Raw genomic sequence first — 23,181 nt, 5'->3', positions numbered from 1 at the left:
AGTTGTAGAGAGCAATAACCCTGAGTCTCCTCTTCTCCAGGCTAAGCAACCCCAGCTCCCTCAGCCTCTCCTCATAGGGCTTGTGTTCCAAGCCCCTCACCAATTAGAAAATTGCTTGGTTCTGCATTAGCATCTTGTGCACTTAGGAGCTTTTCATTATTGTCAAGCAAGAACCCTACATTTTATTTAAGGAGTTTTGTTACATTAAGGATTTGAGGCCCACATATTTCCTCTTCATCCTTCATCACCCTCCTATAAAGTGACAATTAGAGTTACTCTTATTTTCATGGGCAGTGGCTGTTATAGTATAGAAAGTGTGAAATAGAAATGACCTAATGAGTCATTTAGGTTTCATTTCACCTGCTTTCTGTTATTGTTAGAGTAAGATGTTTACAACAGGATGCTGTACACAGGGTTTTTAAACACTGCTGGTTTCTTGTCAGGAGGGAAAAAATGTGTGAACAGTTTAGGGTTTTCCTCCACAAAAATTTTACTAAGAGAAGAGAGTCTGCAAGTGGAATAACAAAAAATCATCCTGAATTGTAGAATAACTAAAGCCTAAAGGAAAGTCTCTATTTTACCTTTAGTTTTTATTCCTGATTATGATTAAAAATGTGAAAGCATCAGGAGAAAATCCTGTGAATGAAAAGTTCAGAAAAAGAAATACTCTAGAAATATCTAAACAATTCTTATGTGCTGAGCACAGAAATATGTTGTGTTCATTCATGTTTAATGTTAGCCTTAGTCTCATGGTGCATTATTGCTGATCTCAATGCTCAGAAATGCGCAGCAGGTTGCAGCAGTTTTGCTGAAAAGGCAACGCAAACAGAATAGCCTAAAATGGCTTTCATAGCATTTGCCTTCCTGCTTGCATCATCTGCATATTTCCTTCTCATTTTCACAAGTTATCTTCAGTGATCTTTAGAAAGAAATACTAAGACAGATCTGCAAAAAGATATGAACAGTATTTTCATGGGAAGAAAGAAAACAAAGCAAAGCAAAGCAAAATAAAATAAAACAGAAAGAATGGAATGGAATGGAATAGGATAGGATAGGATAGACCAAAACAAAACAAAACAAAGCACCACCAAAAAAACAAACCCAAACTCCAAAAATGAAAATTAAAGAGAAAGCACTGAGCTGGGAAACCCCCAGCAGCAAATCTGACCTGGTTGACAGCTGCCATCCTCAAATGTATCACAGGATCACCAAGGTTGGAAGAGACCTCAAAGATCATCAAGTCCAGCCTGTCACCACAGACCTCATGACTAAACCATGGCACCAAGTGCCACGTCCAATCACCTCTTGAACGCTCCAGGGATAGTGACTCCACCACCTCCCTGGGCAGCCCATTCCAACGGCTAGACACTCTCTCAGTAATCTCCAACCTTGAGAAATAAACTTGAGCCTTTCACTAAAGAGATGAGTCTTGATGGTGAGAGCCTTGGGAGATCAATAGGAAGAAAGCTGCTGATTTCCCTCCTCTTCTAGTTCCTTGGTCTAATTGTATTGTCTTATCTCCCTTCCCCAACAGGGGGAAAAAGCTGGATGAGACTCTTGTCTTGCACGAGTTTCTACGAGAATATGAAGATCTGCAGGACTGGATCAATCAACGGAAACAGGCAGCCAGCTCTGAAGACTATGGGAACAATTATGAACATGTCTTGGTGAGTTTGTCCAGTAACAGATCTTCAATACTGTATTTACTGCTAGGTCCATGCATAATAATTCAGTGCCTGTGGGTCCCCGGTAGGATCAAGAAGACAGGACAAATTGTCTACAGCATCCATGACAACATTAAGAGCAACAAAGATGGGGAGAGGTTTGGAGCACAAGCCCTATGTGGAAAGGCTGAGGGAGCTGGGGTTGTTTAGCCTGGAGAAGAGGAGGCTCAGGGGAGACCTTCTTGCTCTCTACAACTACCTGAAGGGAGGTTGTAGACTGGAGGGGGTTGGTCTCTTCTCTCAAGCAACCAGCACCAGAACAAGGGGACACAGTCTCAAGCTGCACCAGGGGAGGTTTAGACTTGAGGTGAGGAGAAAGTTCTTCACATGGAGAGTTGTTAGTCATTGGAATGTGCTGCCCGGCGGAGGTGGAGTCACTGTCCCTGGAGGTGCTCAAGAGGGGATTGGACGTGGCACTTGGTTTAGTTAGTCATGAGGTCTTGGGGCACAGGTTGGGCTTGATGATCTCTGAAGTATTTTCCAACCTTATTGCTTCTATGATTCTATATCATCTAATAATTGAAATCAATTGTATGTTAAATGATAGCTTCAATCCCCAGCAATAATGTTTCTGCCTCTCAACTGCATCACAAACCTCATATTCATCCAATAATTTGTAGTTCCTTGTGGGTTTTTGAGGCAAAATGCAGTCATTCTCTGCAGTTTCCCCATTTCCAAATAGGATTTGCTTATCACCTGTCTTTTGCCTGTGCCCTAATGTCTGAGTTGGCTGAAAGCAAGCACTCAAAATGCATTTTTGTTGTTGTTTTTTTTCCTTCAAAAGCAACTTTGTGCCAAATACGACACGTTCCGACGCCAGCTGGAAGCTGCTGGGAAGAGAGTGGTGGCCTGCCAGCAGCTGGCAGACAGCCTGCTGGGCCGTGGGCACTCCGAGTCCCGGGAAATTCGGCAGAAGCAGAAAGAGCTAAGGTAGGAAACTTGTGCTAGCTGTCTCCAAGCTTTGTCCTCAAAACTCATTCTCAAGGAGGAGGAAGTGAAAAAAGACAAGGAGTGTCCTCCCAGTTCTCTAATTGCAAACTATGTGGTTTGCTCACTGAGACAGAGCTGCTGCCACGCTCCATTTAAAAATAGCCTACTATAATGCAGGCATTATCTACTTGCTGATTTGACTTCTTGTAAATTGCATCTGAGGTACTTTACAAGTAAGGGATGATTGAACTTCCTTTGACCTTTGGAATAGGATCACCTAATTGGAAGGGTAGACATTTAGTTACTTCTTTATTGCTATTTAAGTTTGAGACCCATGACTGCTCTGCAGAACAAGGTTAATATATTCCGAGTTTCTTATAGAACCGTAGAACGAGAGTGTGGTTTGGGTGGGAAGGGACATTTAAAGGTCACCTAGTTGAAGCCTTCTGCAGTGAGCAGGGACATCTTCAACTAGATCAGGTTGTTCAGACCTCCATCCAACACGACCTTGAATGTTTCCAGGGATGGGGCTTCTACCACCTCCTAGGGCAAGCTGGGCCAGTATTTCATCACCTTTGCTGTAAATGCTTTCTTCCATACATCTTAATCTCCTCTCTTTTTAATTTAAAAACACTACCTTTTATCCTGTCACAACAGGTCCTGCTTAAAACACTTTTCCCATCTTTCTCATAAGCTCCCTTTAAGTACTTAAACGCCACAATAAGGTCTTCTCTGAGCCTTCTCTACCCTGAATATTTCAGCCTTTCTTCACAGGAGAGGTTCTGATGTAATGTCCTGTACATTTAAAACCTGAAAAACATATTGCAGAGGGGCACCTTTATATAGGACCATTTTTCAAGTGTCTGGAGCAGACAAGGGGACATGAAATGAGCAGGGTGAGAAATATGCTGCCCCTCAGAGAATTACTCCAATGGAAGTTAACGGCAGGAATGAATGACAAAGCAAGAGAAGGTCTTGTTTCCAGTCTTTCTTCAGGCAGTTAATCTCCTGTACTCCTAGCTTGAATATTTTGCATGATTCTTTTCCCCACCCTCCCCTGTAGGAATTCCTGGGAGGAGCTGTTGGAAATTACCAGACTACGAGGTGAGCGTCTGAGAGCTGCTGAGGCAATTTACAAGTGTTATCAAGATCTGACAGATGCTCTGGCCCATATTGAGGTAAGAAATAATAGGAGAGTGGATAATCTCATAAAATGAGAACTTCATTTCAGCTTAATTGGTGGAGTATTCCTATGATTCTCAGCATGCTTACTGCTGACTTCTAAAAATCCACAGTAGAGATTCACAGTAGAGATTACTCAAAAAAACCCAAATAATCCTGGGTGAAGCTTGGTTAGATGCCTGACTGGCCACCCTTTAAGAACCATTGGTGAAGCCAGGTACAACTAGAGCTGCTGATCTGTGGGATAAGAGAAAAAGAGTAGGGCTTAAGTTACCATTTCTTACAGTGCAATGTATATAACAATGTTGTTTGCAGCCATCAGGCTTGACTAAGAAACCGTTTACTGCCCCACTGTGGTTCTTCTTTGTACACCATGAGGTGAAGAAGGAACAGTCTCGTGAACAAGGCATTTGTGTGGATTACAGTGGACTGGAAGCTTGTCAGGAAATTGTGTGACCTAAGGCAAAAAGTTGTGGCAAAAACTCATTTTTTTCTCACTTCAGTGCCCAGTGTTGGCAATGATTTCAAACAGTTTCAACGTGAAAAATGGGGGAGAGGTCCCAAGGAAAATATTCAGGCTTCTGCTTTATCAGAGCATGCTGAAGGAGTTGGCAAATTGACCATGCTGTAATGAGGGGAGTGGTTTCCCTGATGCAGATGTGTACAAGAGGAAGTGATCCAATAGAGCTTCCACTGTTTGCAAGGCAACAGGGCTTTGTTGGGTTGTGTGCAGTAGATTCTCTACTTGCTCATGCTGGCAAAGGCTGCCTTATTCAACTATGTTTTTCCCCTTTTCTTATCCTGTCGTGAATGGAAAATCAAACCTCATAATATTTCACTGTATACCAGTCAGGGCTTTCAGAACCTGGCACATCTTTAACTTCAGTGATGAAGCAGTTCATTCTGTGGCAGTGACAAGTGATAGCTCAGAAACGCCCCACAGACTGTCAGTTGGTTTATCCCGATGCTGCAATTGGCGCAGGAAACCAATACACATTTCTTGCATCATGTTTTGTGCATAAGCTTCACTACTGAGTGGGAGAGCAATTTATTCATCATGCCCATCCCTTTCTTTGTACCCTGGTCATTTGTCTACTAGGGAAAGCCATTTCTCATAGGAACATAGTACTGGAAGATCTTAAGTCACAATGTCCAGTGTCATATCTTAGCTTCAACATGTATATCCTTTTACAGTGCCTTGCCAAGAAGCCTTGTTAATATCCCAAACCAGACTGTGAATCTGTTACAGAAATTATTTTTTCCAGTGGTTAGAAACATTCTGATTTTCACTTAAAATGCACCTGGAGCACCAGTGTTGTCCTCCAGTTGAAATGCCTATTCTTTTTGCTTGCTCTGTCCCTAGCGCATGTCCCCGTATAGAATAAATCTCCTCAAAATCTTTGTTAGGCTAAATAAATGTTTAGGTCTCCTTTTATGTGATGGCCTCACATTTTCCCCTCATTTTTACAACAGCCTTTTTTTTTTTTTTTTTTTTTTTTATATATGACATTTTAAAACTCATATTTCCTGAGCATGTGTAACTAAATTTTTATTTAAACAGGTTCACCTGTAGCCCAAATAATGGCCTGAAACTGTTGGTGTTTAGCAATGCTGTGTCACTTATAGTAGCTATGGTCAGAGCTGGGGTCAGAGTGGCTGAAGAGTGGCCAGGCAGAAACAGACCTGGGGGTACAGCTTGATAGTAGGCTGAACATGAGCCAGCAACATGCCCAGGTGGCCAAGAAGGCCAGTGGCATCCTGGCCTGTATCAGGAACAGTATGGCCAGCAGGAGCAGGGAGGTCATTGTGCCCCTCTACTCAGGACTGGTTAGGCCACACCTTGAGTCCTGTGTCCAGTTTTGGGCCCCTCAGTTTAGGAAAGATGTTGAGTTGCTGGAACATGTCCAGAGAAGGGCAACAAAGTTGGTGAGGGGTTTGGAACACAGCCCTGTGAGGAGAGGCTGAGGGAGCTGGGGTTGCTTAGCCTGGAGAAGAGGAGGCTCAGGGGAGACCTTCTTGCTGTCTGCAACTACCTGAAGGGAGGTTGTAGCCAGGAGGGGGTTGGTCTCTTCTCCCAGGCAACCAGCACCAGAACAAGAGGACAGAGTCTCAAGCTGCACCAGGGGAAGTTTAGGCTGGATGTTAGGAAGAAGTTCTTCATAGAAGGGATTGCCCATTGGAATGGTCTGCCCAGGGAAGTGGTGGAGTCACCATCACTGGAGGTGTTTAGGAAGAGACTGGATGGGGTGCTTGTTGTCATGGTTTAGTTGATTAGACAGTGTTGGATGATAGGTTGGACTCGATGTTCTCAAAGGTCTTTTCCAACCTGGTTAATTCTATTCTATTTAAGATTGATTCCCAGCTCAAAGCCTGTATGGCATTCTCCTGTATTTTCTGATCAAGGAAAGATTAATTTTCATGTCTCACAGTCTAGTTGGGGAGCTTAATCACTGAGATACTTAAAAATGAGTTACTGGGACAGATTTTTGCATCTTCCTTTAACCTACCATAGTTGAGTGACTCGGAATGTCCTTCACCATGCAGTATGAAATATGCTACACAAAATGACTGAAGTGGACTCAGAATGTTTTGCTTGGAAGTAAAAAGTAATCAATCTTTTGGTGATTTCTGCTTCTAGGAGAAGTCCAAAAGTATTCCAGATGATGTTGCAAAGGACATGAGAGGTGTGCAAACCCAGCTCCGGAACCATGTGGCCCTGGAGCATGAGCTCTCTGGGAATGAGCAGCAGGTAACGAAAGTCATTTGTGGCCTTTGATGAGTAGCCAAAATGCAAGTTTCCAAGACAACCATGGTAACAATATGGTATTCTGAACCAAACTGTTACAGGGCTTTTGTGGGAGCCTGGGAGTATCTAAGAATCTTCCTTAGGTCTTCTGCTTTTTTAGTATGTTCAGGGTTTGATGGCAAAGGTGAAGTAGCTCATTTAAAACTTTAGGAATAAAAGATCTGTTATAATAAGCACCAGAATATTCAAGTGATTCACAGGGATATTTTTGTTCACTCTTTGAAATGTGTGGTTTTGCCAGGTTTTAAGATGTGTTTACCACCTTCTCAAAAGGTGGCACTTTATAGAATTGTAGAAGGAAGGACGAGGCAGCAGTCTGGAATCTTCAACAAGTAATAGAGGGGTAGAAATTGGACTGTGAGAAAGGAGGGTAGAGTTCATTGCAAACACTTGTGTAAGCTGAGGGAGCTGGGGTTGTTTAGCCTGGAGAAGAGGGGGCTCAGGGGAGACCTTATTTGCCCCAATTTTTACTAGCAGGACAGAACGTCTAGCAGACAGCTGGCCTACAGAGCTGGCAGAAGGAGCCAGGGAGCGCCATAGTTTCCCTATGTTCCATGAGCAAGTGATTGGAGCTCTCCTCAGCAGCTTGGATCCCCACAAGTCCATAGAACCAGATGGGATCCATCTGGGTGCTGAGAGAGCTGGCAGATGAGCTGGCCAAGCCACTATCCATCATTTTTCATCAGTCCTGGCTCACTGGAGAGGTCCCAGATGACTGGAAGCTGGCCAACGTGGTACCCATCCACAAGAAGGGCCGGTTGGATGAGCCAGGGAATTACAGGCCTGTCAGCCTGACCTCAGTGCCAGGCAAGATTATGGAACAGGTCATCCTGAGTGCAATCACACAACACTTAGAGGATGGCCAAGGGATCAGGCCCAGCCAGCATGGGTTTAGGAAGGGCAGGTCCTGCCTGACCAACCTGATCTCCTTCTATGATCAGGTGACCCGCCTGGTGGATGTGGGGAGGCCTGTGGATGTAGTCTACCTGGACCTCAGCAAGGCCTTTGACACTGTTCCCCATAGCAAACTCCTGGCCAAGCTGTCAGCCCATGGCTTGGATGGGAGCACACTGCATTGGGTTAGGAACTGGCTGGAGGGCCAAGCCCAGAGAGTGGTGGTGAATGGTGCCACATCCAGCTGGCAGCCAGTCACTAGTGGTGTGCCCCAGGGATCAGTACTGGGCCCCATGCTCTTTAACATCTTTATTGATGATCTGGACGAGGACATTGAGTCCAGCATCAGTAAATTTGCAGACGACACCAAGCTGGGGGCAGGAGTTGATCTGCTGGAGGGTAGAGAGGCTCTGCAGAGGGACCTTGACAGGCTGGACAGATGGGCAGAGTCCAAGGGCATGAGATTGAACACATCCAAGTGCCGGGTTCTGCACACTGGCCACAGCAACCCCATGCAGAGCTACAGGCTGGGGTCAGAGTGGCTGGCAGAGAGGGACCTGGGGGTGCTGGTTGACGGTAGACTGAACATGAGCCTGCAGTGTGCCCAGGCAGCTAAGAGGGCCAATAGCATCCTGGCCTGCATCAGGAACAGTGTGGCCAGCAGGAGCAGGGAGGTCATTCTGCCCCTGTACACTGCACTGGTTAGGCTGCACCTCGAGTACTGTGTCCAGTTCTGGGCCCCTCAGTTTAGGAAGGATGTTGACTTGCTGGAACGAATCCAGAGAAGAGCAACAAAGTTGGTGAGGGGCTTGGAACACAAGCCCTTTGAGGAGAGGCTGAGGGAGCTGGGGTTGCTTAGGCTGGAGGAGACTCAGGGGAGACCTTATTACTCTCCACAACTACCTGAAGGGAGGTTGTAGACAGACGGATGTTGGTCTCTTCTCCCAGGCAGCCAGTACCAGAACAAGAGGACACAGTGTCAGGCTGCACCAGGGGAGGTTCAGGTTGGATGTTAGGAAAAAGTTCTATACAGAGAGAGTGATTGCCCATTGGAATGGGCTGCCTGGGGAAGTGGTGGAGTTGCCATCATTGAAGGTGTTTAGGAGGAGACTTGATGGGGTGCTTGGTGCCATGGGTTAGTTGTTTAGGTGGTGTTGGATAGGTTGGTGGGTTGGACGCCATGATCTTGAAGGTCTCTTCCAACCTGGTTTATTCTATGTATTCTATGTATTCTATGTATTATTGCTCTCTACAGCTACCTGAAGGGAGGTTATAGACAGGTGGGGGTTGGTCCCTTCTCCCAGACAACCAGCACCACAAGAGGACACAGTCTCAAGCTGCACCAGGGGAAGTTTAGGTTGGAGGTGAGGAGAAAGTTCTTCACAGAGAGAGTTGTTAGCCATTGGAATGTGCTGCCCAGGGAGGAGGTGGAGTCACCGTCCCTGGAGGTGCTCAAGAGGGGATTGGATGTGACACTTGGTGCCGTGGTTTAGTAGTCAAGAGGTGTTGGGTGATGGGTTGGACTTGATGATCTTTGAGGTCTCTTCCAACCTTATTGGTTCTATGAGCAGCTGCTGTTTGGAAAGCCTCCTTGATATATAGGAGATTTGGTTAGCTTCAACTAGACCAGTAAAACTAGTATGAGTTTTCTATTCGTCCCTTTGTTTAGTAAATGTAATGGTGTAGCTAACACAGCATTACTGTCATTACTGAAGTAGTTATCTCGGTGGTCTTGGATCTTGGCCTTCCAGCAGGTAACACTAGGACTGATCTCACCAGCTGCTCAATACTTTAAAAGGTGGAGGAGCCAAAGGCATGCATGAAGATACCACAGTCACAGTTAATCTGTAGGCTCACTGGGGAAAACAAAGCATGGTTAGCTGCTATTTGTATTACTCGTGTAGCAAACAGTATAGCAAAACACAGAAACAAAATCTGCCTGCCTGTTTCAAAAAGAACACAGTTGTGGTGAGCCTTAGCAAACACTGGATGTCACTGTTATTCCATAGAACTGAGGTTAGGGAGGGAAACTCGTTTAGCAATGGAACTGTTTGAGTTGTAGTTTCATGTACAGTTAACACAACCCTTATCACAGTGTTTCTGATATTAACTGGATCTCTATGACTATCTTTCCTACCCTCCTCTTTCATCCTTGTGTACAGCTGCAGGAGCTCATCCACTCTGCAGATCGTGTGCTGACCCATTGCTCAAAGAAGCAGGTGGAAGACCTGAGAGGAAAGCAGCAGGCAATAGTGACCAACTGGAAAGCTCTGAAGTCTAAAGTAGAGCAACGCAAGAAACTTCTGGAACACGCATACAAGCTTTACCAGTTCCAGACACATGTAAGCATATGTGCCCCGGAAGGATAGTAAGAACAGGGCAAAATTCTTCTATGTTTTCTTCTAATATATATTAGATTTTTGAAGTCTTCAGCCTGGATGCAATGATCTTGAAGGTCTCTTCCAACCTGGTTTATTCTATTCTATTCTATTCTATTCTATTCTATTCTATTCTATTCTATTCTATTCTATTCTATTCTATTCTATTCTATTCTATTCTAAATACCTTTAGTTTTCATTTGATCTGAAGTCTGTGATGCACCTTGTGATCCAAATGCTAGATCTATAGTCCATTTCTTACTCTGTCAGTGTGTCCTTTTATGTGCAGTGGTAAATTTACAAGCAATGAACACCTTCAAATATATAAATCTGTGAGTGCTTAATAGAAGGCTACACAGTCATTGCAAAGTCATTGAGGCACTTTCTTAACATCTTTAAAACAAAGCTACAATGCCAGATGTCTGTATTCTCAGTGATAAGCCCACATGGGATTATGTCTCAGGCACCTACTTATCTTGGTGATGTCAGTCTGCCGTCAGGAAGTATTTCTGAACCTCTCCATTTTTGCCTTAATTTCTGACAACAGTTCTTGAATAAGTGAAGGGCTTACTCCACAAATGTGGTAGGCTCATCTTTCTGCCCAGATGAGACAAGGCAGGGTTATGCAGCCATGTCTAATGACTAGGAGATTCTAAGTAGCTCTAGGGCAGTTTAGAGCATCTTTGCTGCACAATATCTCCCTGCACTTCCTGAGTGCAAAGAGGCAGCTTTTCTTCCTTTCCTCTTTCAGCTGTACCAATAGGTCCACAAACTTAAAGTGAGTCACAACTATTAAATGTACTTTTTTTATTAGTATTGTTCATATGCAGTCCATGGGGCATTTTCATTATGAAATTATATCTAGATTGAGATGTTAAACAAACACAAACCAGCTTTTCCATTAAATTAGGATTCTGCACAATCAACCAGTGTATCTTCTTGCATCCCACCAAGTATAATTTTGGTTTAGAGTAGAATAGAATAGGATAGGATAGAATTAACCAGGTTGGAAAAGACTTTTGAGATCATTGAGTCCAACCTATCATCCAACACTATCTAATCAACTAAACCATGACAACAAGCACCCCATCCAGTGTCTTCCTAAACACCTCCAGTGATGGTGAGTCCACCACCTCCCTGGGCAGCCCATTCCAATGGCCAATCACTTTCTATGAAGAACTTCTTCCTAACATCCAGTCTAAACCTCCCCTGGTGCAACTTGAGACTGTGTCTTCTTGTTCTGGTGCTGTTTGCCTGGGAGAAGCGATCAACCCCCACCTGGCTACAATCTCCCTTCAGGTAGTTGTAGACAGCAATAAGGTCTCCTCTGAGCCTCCTCTTCTCCAGGCTAAGCAACCCCAGCTCCCTCAGCCTCTCCTCATAGGGCTTGTGCTCCAAACCCCTCCCCAGCTTTGTTGCCCTTCTCTGGACACGTTCTAGCAAGTCAAGTTTAAGAGCAGAGCTGGCCTTGACACTGACAGCAGAGGGCTCCAAATCTTCCAAGAAACTCTGTCAAGGAAAAAGTTTTAGACACAGATGGAAAGTATTTCAGAACAATCTGAGTTTCATGTTCTGAAGTTTGTTGCTAGGATGTGCATGGTCTCAGTCAGGCTCTCCTTAGGAGTTTCCTGCAGGCTGATCCTTAGTCTATCCTTAAAAGTTGCTGGCAGTGGCAGTTTAATAATCTCATATTCCCTCATAACTTGTTCCATTCCATTAAATATCCTGAAATTTACACATTTTTTTCCTAATGCTTAACTTAGAATCTCAGAGAGTCTCAGACATTTGCAGTGCCATGTGTCATGTCAGCATCTACAGTGACATTCAGCTGTGTGCAAATTAGTTCTGCAAATCAAAATTACTCCAATGCATGTGCACTATGTGGGCCACTTCAGAAGGTCCACAGCTCTTCCAAACAGTCATTTAGTAGCTGTGTTCATTTGCTTTAAGAAAAGAGCATCCTGGCTTTAAATCCTGACCTCTCAGGATACCAAATTGGCCAGTTTCACTTTCGTGACACTTCTTTGAAGACTCTTATTATTTTTGTTTTCCTTACCTAGGTGGTTCTCAAGCCATCTTTGAGCTGTACAAAATGTTAATGGTAGTGATGTAGGTCCACAGGTAAAATGGAAAAAGGCAAGAAGCTATTTCCATTACATAATTTCCTTCAGTGAAAAAGCCAGCAAGCATTCACATGAGAAAAATTTTTAGTTCTCTGAAACAAGACAAAGTTTTTCTTCAGCACTTTCTATGCACTCACTGTGCAAAAGAGTCTTTTAAAATGCACTTATAAACTAGAAGACTGCTTGTCACCTCTGGGTTGAATAAACTAAGCCAAACACAATTAAACTATAATAAAACTTAAAGAATCATCCCATATATTCCTCAGTGCAGTCCTTTGTAGCCCTGTTTTTACCAGCAAACACATAAGATCAAAGCAGAGGTGTCTGGAGTAAGCGGAACGGTGAAGGAGCAGAATCAAATGCAGAAGAAGAGATACAGAAAATGTTATTTTTACTTGCACAAGTTTCTTCAGAAATCATTTCTCACTCATTTGTTTGAGAATTCTCTGTCTCATAATTGCCTTAGCAGAATGCTTCAGACAGTTTAAGATACTGTAAAAGTTAGTTATTAGATTTTGAAAGTGAACTAGCATTACAGGAGCAGGGAGGTCATTCTGCCCCTGTACACTGCACTGGTTAGGCCACACCTTGAGTCCTGTGTCCAGTTCTGGGCCACTCAGTTTAGGAAAGATGTTGACCTGCTGGAATGTGTCCAAAGAAGGGCAACAAGGTTGGTGAGGGGCTTGGAACACAAGCCCTATGAGGAGAGGCTGAGGGAGCTGGGGTTGCTTAGCCTGGAGAAGAGGAGGCTCAGGGGAGACCTTATTGCTGTCTACAACTACCTGAAGGGAGGCTGTAGCCAGGTGGAGGCTGGTCTCTTCTCCCAGGCAACCAGCACCAGAACAAGGGGACACAGTCTCAAGCTGTGCCAGGGGAGGTTTAGGCTGCATGTTAGGAAGAAATTCTTCATCGAAAGAGTGATTGCCCATTGGAATGGGCTGCCTGGGGAGGTGGTGGAGTCGCCATCACTGGAGGTGTTTAGGAGGAGACTTGATAGGGCGCATGGTGCCATAGTTTAGTTGATTAGATAGTGTTGGATAATAGGTTGGATGCGATGAACCTGAAGGCCTCTTCCAACTTGGTCTGGTCCATTCCATTCCATTCCATTCCAATTCTAATCTAATCTAATCTATTCTTGTTCCTTCCAGAATTGCCTCTGTGCCAATCTCAGTGACACAGTTCCACAAATCAGGAGCTGAATCTTCTTACCTACTAGGCTCAAGCAAGTTTTTTCTGATCTGTGATTTGCCTTTTTCCCACCTCTCTCAGCATGAGCACATTTGTTTTTCCCCTGAAAATTTACACTCATTTTAGAATATGTCAGCAACTTAACTTTACAATAGACTTGTGCTAGGCAAGTCTAAGTCACAGGAAAGTACAGTGATATAGTTTTATCCTCTGTTGAGGAATAACACCAGAAAACACTTAAGGTATGATGGGCTAAAAGGCAAGGAATGACATCGTGTTGTCAATGACGTGATATGACACAGTCTAGTTGATTAGATAGGGTTGGGTGATTGGTTGGACTGGATGATCTTGGAGGTCTCATCCAACCTGATTAATTTTGTTCTTCTGTCATTGTGGTGGTTTGAGCCTTAACTGGGATCTAAGGGCTCTGATGGGGGCAAGGCTGAGAATAATCCCTCCCCTGTCCCCCGCCTCCTCTTTCCCAATAGAGAGAAAAAAGGGAAGGGGGCAAATCCACCAAGAAATAATTTGGAGTCAGTCTGGAAGTGGAGAGGTAATAAAAAATTCTTTAAACAATATATATATATTGTGTGTGTGTATATATATATATAAACCAATAACAGGAAGGGTTCACAAGGGTCAGGAACAAGGATGGATGGGAAAAATTAAGAATACAAAACCAATCTCTTTGAAGAGGCGTGGATGTAGCAGGGAGAAGGATCAGGCCTGACCATGTGGCAAAGAAGCAGGGAGCCAGCAGCAGTCCTTGTCCAGGCAAAGGCAGGGGCCAAGAGAGTTAATGGCTTCAGTGTTGTCCTTTTTATAGGCTTGCTGGACAGGGAGGGGGAGTGGAACAGACTAACTCAGCTTCCCAGGGGGAAAACTCCCTCCAGGGAGGGCAATGCTCTCACAAGCCCTTCTCCCCCCCCACCACCCCTGCTTTCAGGATGGGCATAACCCATCACAGTTATGATTATGATATTACAAAACATGTGTCCTTTAACTCTGCATGTACCCATTTCTGCATTCATGTTATCTACCCTTGTTAAAATTCATGGAAGTATTCTAATCTCTAAAGAACTCTCTTTCTCATTTGTGGTTTTATTACTTATTATTCACTTAAAGCTGAACAGTCAGGTAATGACTTTTCTACCTGGTAACCCAAGCTTGAGCTCTAACCTCAGCTTCATCATTTTCTGGTGCTCCAGGTGTGGGACTATTTCTCATGGACAGCAGAAATAATAAGGGAAATGAGAGCCAAGGAGACCGTTCGGGATATATCTACTAGTGGCCTGAGACTTACCCAGCATCAACAACTACTGGCAGAGATTGAAGCACGAGAAGAGAAGTACAGTCATGTTGTACAGCTGGGACAGTCACTCTTGCAAGATGAGGAAACAGGATCAAAAGAGGTAATTGAAACTCATTTTAGTTCTGGGCTCCCCCATTCAAGAAGAACAGGGAACTTCTTGAGGGGTTACAACAAAGAGCTACAAAGATGATCAGGGGACAAGCACATCTGTCTCATGAAGAAAGGCTGAGGGATTTGGGGCTTTCTAACCTAGAGAAGAGAAAGCTGAGGGGGGAATCTTTTCAGTGCTTCTAAATATTTAAAGAGTGTGTGTCAGGGAAATGGGGCCAGTCTTTTTTCAGCAGTGCCCAGTAACAAGACAAGCGGTAACAGGCACAAACTTGAACATAGGAAGTTCTATCTAGATATAAGAAAGAACTTCTTTACTTTGAGGGTGGCAGGGTGCTAGAACAGGATGAATGACATCTGGAGGCATTCAAAACCTGCCTGGATCCTGTCCTGTGTAACCTGCTCTAGGTGAACCTGCTCTGTCAGTGTCAGGACTGTATGATCTACAGAGTTCCCTTCCAAACCTTATAATTCAGTGTGGTTTGCTATTCAATAGAGATGGTTCTACACACTTCCCAGACAGCGTTTTCACACGAATACTATGGTTTGAGTCACAGTGCTATACCCATATCAGTCCAGGCTGAACAAACACCTGTTAACCAAAGAATGAAAGCACTCAAACATATGAGAGATCTTAAAGATTAGTGGAAACATTTTCTGTAGTAGTGGAATATGGTAGTATTTTTAACTCCCTGGAAATGAGAGATGGAAATCAAAATATAAGCTTACTCAAGATGGAGAGTTTCTAAGATTCTCCCAGCATCATTTCTTTTTCCCCCCATTACCTACTATTTTGCTTCTCTGACAACTCATTAACATGCCTTTTTAATATCTTCAGAAAACTGCAGAGCCTGTGCAAATTATTACCTCCTCTGAGCAAGCTATTTCCTGAAAGCTTCTTGAATATTGCAAAGTATTACCAGAGTAACTAGAAATCTTCCTGAGTGTAAAGTCCTTTGCTGGTAGAAAAATTCAGGGAGGGGGAAACTACAACAACAAAAACACACCACAAACAAACAACCCACCCAAAAAAAACCCCACCCCTATTTATAGAAGACTTGTGGATATAGAGGGTTTGGAAGCTGAAATTACATGGTCTGACAGCAAGGCATGTATGCATCAATTAGGAGAATATGCTGTGCTGATAACTTCAGTATCTGTCCTATTCCAGTTTGAAATGCTGTAATTGAACTGCTGTGACTGAAGATAACACAGAATTAGATTGAAATTAGGTTAGAATTTGATTCTAGAATGTACACTATAGAAGCAGTTACCTTGCTCCTGACTTGGACTGCTGTACATGCTGTAAGGAGTATTACCCCATCCCTCATATGAGGCACCTGTGATTATCCCTCTGCCCAAATATAAGTATTGGAACTTGTTCCTGTTGGGTAATTATCCAACATTTTCCTGTTGGGTAATTCTATTGCAATTTAAGGGCCTTATCCACCACTCCACTTAATCTTTTCTCCTCCCACCTTACCCTGGTCTGTGGGGAATAAAGATCAACATCAGTTATTTATTGGAAATTGTGTTCAGATTCAGCAGAAGCTAGATGCTCTGTTGGAAGAGAAGGAAAAGGTATACAATGAATGGAAACAGAAGAAGGAGTGGCTGGAGAAAACACACCAAGAACAAATGTTCTACAAGGACTGGGATCACCTGGACATGCTTCTGAACTCACAGGAGGTGAGTGAATTATAAACTTGAAATAAGCAATTAAATTCTTCAAGCTTTTGAACTCTTGCAGACTTAAAAGAGCACTACTCTTCTCCCACAACTTAAAAGCTCGTGGTCTGTGCATAGACAAGACTCTCTCTTTATTGTTGTTGTTTGCATTGTGGCCTCCCTTGGAGACTGTAGCAATGTACAAGATCCCCTTTTCTTATGGGACTTAGGTGCAGAACTAGAAACAAAAGGATGACCCTTGCCTGAAAAACTGTTCATCGCATATAAACATAAGAGCTAACAGGCAAGAGTCACAACAGGAGAGGGAGACAACAGACCAGGATCAGTCTGCTTTACAAACTGATCTGAGCAAAGTAACTCCTTAACCACTGGCAATTTTTATTTTGGGGGGTAGGTTTCAGAGAGAAGGGAAATTGAAAAGAGGGTTTGAAGGCAGACAGGGGGATTATTGTGCTGGTGTTGCTGGAAACCTCACCCCAGGCGGTGGTTAGTGCTGGGTAAATGCAAGTATGGAAAATGGATGCTGGCAGTGTGAGTTAATTCAGGAAAAGGAATTGATTTCTTAGCTCAGAAAGGGAGTCAATAGCAGTGTGCAGAGCAACTGTCTGAGAACTTGATTGTAAGAAATATTTGTTTCTGTTTCACACAGTAAAGAACTAAGAGAACGAAGAAGAAAAAAAAGCCCTCTTGTGAGAAGGCAAATACACTTAAAGCAGAGAGACAGAGGGACCTTTTTGTTATCATCATTTTGCAGCTCTTGAAATAGCTGGGGCTTTTTTTCCCACCAATATTAAATTATCTTTTGTCTTTCTTGCAGTTTTCTGGATTCATGGAACTATTTAAACTGGTTCCAGTTTGAGGTTTGACATTTGCTATTACAAAAGGAGTATAGAATTCAGATGTTAGGTTGTGCAAATTCATGAATTGATAGATTGCTGTAACTGTGCTGAAACTTGGCATGCAAGCCACAGCAATCAGTTGAAGGTTGCCAAACTGAAGGGTTGAAACCAAGCTAAAGGAGGCTGTACCTTTGGGTCATTTCTTATTAAGGAAAAAGAATAAATGCTCCACGACCACTGGCAGCATAATATAGTGGCTCTCAGTTTGTGCTGAGCTCCAGTTTCCAACAGGGCTTTGCCACTGGCACTAAATCTTTTGGAAAACTGACCCTGAGCTGTGCCATGCAGTGAAACTTAGCCCCTGAAGGTCTGAGCTTCTCATTCCTTGAAGGAAATGCATATCTTCATAACACCCTACAACTGACTTCCCTGGTAAGTATGGCCTTCATTTCCAAGCTGGTAACAAAACATGAAACTGGCAGAATTTTGTCTAGGTTCAGGTTTCTGGAGTTAAATATTCCCTAGCTCTACCTTTTTGTGTTTGCTTGTTTAGTTTTGTTGTTGTTTAATTAGCAAATGGCACCATTTCCATTACATCTATCTCAGTTCCCTACCAAGCAGTGATACATCATGGTTATGCTCCTGCAAAGGAAGCAGCAGCAGAGAAAATACAAATTCTGCAAAATTTTGGCCGCTGTATTCTCTTTTCACCAACTGGAGATCAGCCAACATGCAGAGCACTGTGACAGTGGCTTCTGCTTTGTTATACATAGCTCAAAGGTAAAGGTGTAGGAAGCTACTATGGGTTAGTGTTCTTGCTCTTCAGTCCTGAAGAAGACAACAGAAGACGACAGTCCTGACAAAGACAACATATTCTTAGATGAAAAGGGTTGCACCTGGCATTTTCCGTATGCCCCCCGCACATTCTGTGCAGAAAAACTGCACTCCGGGTAACTTCTTTACTCAGACAAATGTTTGAGAAGTAATTTTGTATGCTTACATAAAAAATAAGCTGCATCCATTGCCATACGTTACAAGGTAGAATGACATGAAAGGGGAGAGTGTTCATCACAGACTGGGTAAATTCTCTTGGTGGAATCGGTCACTCCTACCACAAGTTTCTTCAGCCAAAGCAAAGCCTGAGAAGGCAGATAGTGACCTTGAGGATCATAGTAGTCATGAGGTCTTGGGTGACAGGTTGAACTTGATGATCTTTGAGGTCTTTTCCAACCTTTGTGATTCTATGAGGGTTCTGTAATCAGAATCTTTCTTCCACATATTTTCTCTCTGAGCTTCCAAGAAGCCTGGTACCCATTGTTTTCACTGTGACTAAGTGTTCAGAAGGTAGAACAGTAAGGTGTGGATACTTGACTGCCCCACACAGCACCTCTTCCCACCAATGGCATTTTATGGTCATGGAGAATGACGGGAAAATAAGGGAATGTTGACAAGCTGGTCTTGTCCATGGAGGTGCAGAGAAAGAGAGAGCCACAGTTGTCTGGTCCCTCCACCACACTCTGGGGTTTTTAATTTTCATTCCTTTAAAAAAGAGCACTCAGGTTGGCAAGAACACTCTAGCTATGGAAAGAAGATTCATCCACCTTTTGTTTACCACTTTTGCTTATATTTAATCATCAGAAGATTACAACAGGTTGAAGAACTCCTCCTTTTGTGAGAGGTCTATGCATGTGTGGTAGTTTTAGGCTGTGAGTTACAGTTGCACGTTCACAGAGTTACTGTTATAAAGCAGGAGTGGTGTGACCACATAAGCAAATGTCTACACTGCAGTCAGGGGCCTGCAATATGCTGGGGAAATGGCAGAATGCTAATGGGTATTTAAATTAGTAATCTGGATATCAGTGTCAGCCATGTGTCGTCTCCTTCACTGACACAGTCCCTGCCATCCCCAAGCTCCCACAGTGCCTAGAAGAGACTTTCACAGACTAGTGCTCAAACTTAACCCAGGAAATGTAAAAGTGCTGTTAGATGGGAAGAAATGATGTAGTTGTTCATATCCAAGGGTGCAAACAAGCAGATCTTCAACAAGCTGTGAGCATTCAGGGTGAATTTCAACTCGCTACCTCAGATGTACCAATTAGGTGAATTCTGTGAAGGCTTTTCCTTTCAGAAATTACTCACTTTCCTCCATCATAATGTCTCACTTGTGTTTCCATTCTCATCATCTCAGTTTTTACCCACAGCTGGCACTGAGCAAAAGCACCATGAATTAAAAAAACCCTACCCAGGAACAGCAGGTTGTCCTCAGAGCTAGAGAGTATTGATGAAAGCACATCTCAACTTTACTTCAAAATTCCACTGCCACCTGCTCATTTTAAATCGAATTTTGCTGCCTTTAAGTCAGTTTTACTGATTTGATACCTGGCAGTGTTGTCAAACACTCCAGTGTGAAGGAGCAGTGTCAGTCCACAGTGAGTACAAATGCAGAATGATGGAGGGTTAGGTGATTAGGCTGCTGAGAAGACAGACAAATGTTTGAGAAGTAATTTTGTATGCTTACATAAAAAATAAGCTGAATCTTTGAAGAATTTGAGGGGTGAAATCAAGAAAGAAAGCAAATCAATACAGAAGCTGTACATTTGCTGCTGTTCATGGAAGAGCAGAAAGGAACCTTATTGCTGTCTGCAACTACCTGAAGGGGGGTTGTAGTCAGGCAGAGGTTGGTCTCTTCTCCCAGGCAACCAGTACCAGAACAAGAGGACACAGTTTCAGGCTGTGCCAGGGGAGGTTTAGGCTGGAGGTTAGGAGGAAGTTTTTTACAGAGAGAGTGATTGGCCATTGGAATGGGCTGCCCGAGGAGGTGGTGGGGTCACCGTCGCTGGGGGTGTTCAGGACGAGGCTTGACAGGATGCTTGGTTGCATGGTTTAGTTGATTAGGTGGTGTTGGATGATAGGTTGGACAGGATGATCTTGAAGGTCTCTTCCAACCTGGTTTATTCTATTCTATTCTATTCTATTCTATTCTATTCTATTCTATTCTATTCTATTCTATTCTATTCTATTCTAATTTACCTTCTACCAGATTTTAGTCCTTCCTTAATATGCAATGCATCAGCCTGGCCCTGAAAAGAAACAGCAACACTGTTCTGGTTCCTCTGCACCTGGAATTCCTGTGTTCCCAGAACATGCCCTAGTGCTTTTGTTCTCATCTCTGAGTGTGATCATTCATCACATGGGCTGTACTGTGGGACTCCCATTGAAACAAGGGAGAAATAGCAAGAGCCGTCAAAGCTGACTTCTGCAGCTACCGCCATCTGCCTTATGGATCAGTCAATACAATTTGACAGTGAAGTGAGATTCTCTAGTCACTGCTTGTGTTTTACTTCTCTGCATCCGAAGAACAATTGGAAGAGGAATCTGTTCCTTTTTGGATGGAGCTCTGTTACTACTATCCAGGGTTGAAGTGGGGTTGCATAGTGACGCAGACTCTGAACCCTGGGGAGACAGGCAGGATGGTATGAAAGCTGTCCTTTCAAACGTGTTTTCAAGTAGCATTCAGCCAAGGCATCAATTGAAGGCACTCAAACCGCTTTCCCAATGGGGATTTTGCAATTTTCTGCTTTCAGAAAGGACAAAACCAAACAATCCAATCCAAAATGATTCCTGTGAGGCAAACGAATACAAGCTGCCTCTCCGCCCCCTGTGTTTCTTCTGACTTTTGTGTTTCAGGCAAAGCTCAGTCACGTGCATTTCACTTTGCACATCTGCAAAATACGTGCATAAGAAAGCAGCTTCTACCATCCCACATTTTTGGATCCTATTTTTCCAGTATCTCACATGCCTTAGACCACGTCTCTCCCCCAGCAGCAAGGAACGGGGGAAGGAAGAAGGCAACAGAGGAGTGTTTCAAACTGAGAACTGCTACCGAGAGCTGCACTCTCATTCGCTGTGCCAGTGTGACAGGTTTGACTTCCTGCCAGCATCTTATGTTACATCCAAGTTACTTAAACCTTTGAAGGATTTCTGCAGAATTTAGCCTAGGATTGTTCTATGTTAAAGCAAATAGAGCACATGTGGAGAAAATTAGGCAAACAGACGTCTATCTTTTAATTTTATTTTTTTTTTAAGTATTTCCTCTTTTTTTTAGTATGAATTCAGTTGTGCCATTGCATGGAGCTGTGGTAGGAAAACTCTCTTAAGACCTGCAGACGGAGATCTTGCCATTTGGAGTGCAAACCAGCAACAGCTGAAAAAGTGAAAGAAGGAGGGGGGGGGGGGGGAGAAAGGAGGAAAAAAAAAAAAAAAAAAAGGAAAGAAATCACTTTTGCTTTGAGCAGAAGCAGTGTCCAGCACAGTTTGCTGCGTTCTAACCTTTTCCCAGCAGCAGATGCACTGCTCAGGTTAGCTGCTCTCCTTGTTTCTTTCTTTTTATTCACGGGTGAAACAGCAGCGAGCCTGCAGGCTGTCTCTCTGGCAGGCATTTTTGGCTCCCTCCTACTCTGTCTGCAGTCTCACTGTCAGAACTCTCAGGGAGACAAACCTCATGCTCCGTAATTTATCTTTCTGCCCATCCCACACTCATATCACTTTGCAGACGTGACAGGCGGTGGTAGCAGTCCTGGAGGAGCTGTGAGGTTTTATTATTTTATATTTTTTTACTGGTGTTTTTTTTTTTCTTCAATTTTTTATTTATTTTTATTTTTTTCCTGGAGAATGTTTCTTCATCTCTCATTCCTTTGCTTCAGAGGAAGAATGGAAATTTCCAGTGCCCAAGGAAAAAAGGATTAGGAGTTGGTCTTAAAAAGAGGGGGAAAGGCAAGCTTCTGTGGCTTTGATTTTTGTGCCGTTTAGAACTGAGCTTCAGAATGTCATGCAGGGACCATCGCTGCAAGCTTCCCTCTGCAACCTATGTCTCCACTGCGGAAGTGATGCTGTCTTCCAGCAGACAGACCCCTCCTCCACCGTTTGAGACTGCCATGCAGGACAGGCCTTTTCAAAAGACGCCAGCATCAGCATGGCATCCTCCCACTGGTCAATCCATTGCGGAGCTTGCTCCAGGAAATGGCAGTTCATCGCCAAGCAACGTGTCTTCTGCAGCGTACCGCTCAAGGCTAGATGTCATCCTGGCTCATGCAGACCAGAGGAAAGGTTTTGGGAGCACTACTCACTGCGTCAGTCTGTCTGATGAGACATCAAGATGTTCCAGTTCTCCCAGGCAGCCTCTGGACCATGGATATGAGGGTTCTGGCACTCAGTCTGCATCTTACAGGCACTATTCAGAAAGAGGGAAAAATGTTCCTCTCACTTCTGAAAAAAATGATCCCTTGAAGCTTGCTGTATCTTTGCCCTCTGATGTCCTCTCCTGCAAAGCTCCACCAAGCTGGACGTCGCGCCTCGATGTTGATCTATCTGGTATCCCAGTTGTTTCTACGCGCAACAGCAAAAATCTACATGCATCCTTGGAACCTTGTGATTCTCTCCCACCTCAGCAAGGCTGCAGTCAGTGCAATGTCCGAATGACAGACCTCCATGCTGCAATGAAGCTTTACATTTCAACTTGCAGCTTGACAGTAAAGCCTTTTCGAGCAGATTCCCATGGAAGCAGTCACACTCATTCAGGTCTGCTCATGCCACAGTTAGAGAAGGTGCCTGAAACTCCAGCTGGTCTTCCAATGGGATCACAGAAACCAAAACAAGGCTTCCCTTCAGATGAGTCTCCAGCCCTTCAAATCACAAGATTTCATGTGACTTCCACAAAGTACCCTGGTCTTCCCCAGCAGACTGTTTCTAGAGATATATGGCTGTCCCCAGCTGTGCTGACTGGAAGAGAAAATTCACCTAGTGGGAATGAGGTCATGAGCAAAGATTTAAATCCAGAGCTGATTGTCTTTCAGAACCATCGCAGGCCAGAGTTTAGGAAGACTCCATGTGATGGTCTAACACCTACTCACCACAAGGTTTCCAAAATCACCCTGATACTTGCCACCCCATGGACTTCTATGCCTATCCAGGTGGTAAGAGAATTTCAAAGAAGCCCAAGTCCAACAACC

At 43.8% G+C, this 23,181-nt stretch overlaps 1 protein-coding gene across 1 annotated transcript in view; it reads left to right on the top strand.

Moving 5' to 3' along the window:
- SPTBN5 (spectrin beta, non-erythrocytic 5) overlaps nucleotides 1–23,181 on the top strand; it is a 131,440-nt gene that overhangs the window by 43,934 nt on the left and 64,325 nt on the right. The window contains exons 27-33 of the mRNA XM_054161511.1: nucleotides 1,535–1,667; nucleotides 2,509–2,654; nucleotides 3,718–3,832; nucleotides 6,475–6,585; nucleotides 9,699–9,878; nucleotides 14,434–14,637; nucleotides 16,185–16,334. Coding sequence (XP_054017486.1) covers nucleotides 1,535–1,667; nucleotides 2,509–2,654; nucleotides 3,718–3,832; nucleotides 6,475–6,585; nucleotides 9,699–9,878; nucleotides 14,434–14,637; nucleotides 16,185–16,334 — 1,039 coding nt within the window. The remainder of the gene's footprint in view (nucleotides 1–1,534; nucleotides 1,668–2,508; nucleotides 2,655–3,717; nucleotides 3,833–6,474; nucleotides 6,586–9,698; nucleotides 9,879–14,433; nucleotides 14,638–16,184; nucleotides 16,335–23,181) is intronic.

Source organism: Dryobates pubescens, chromosome 5 (genome assembly GCF_014839835.1).
Source record: "Dryobates pubescens isolate bDryPub1 chromosome 5, bDryPub1.pri, whole genome shotgun sequence".
NCBI lineage: Eukaryota > Metazoa > Chordata > Aves > Piciformes > Picidae > Dryobates > Dryobates pubescens.
Note: the sequence above shows the minus strand (reverse complement) of the source record. Positions and strands in the feature narration are given on the sequence as shown.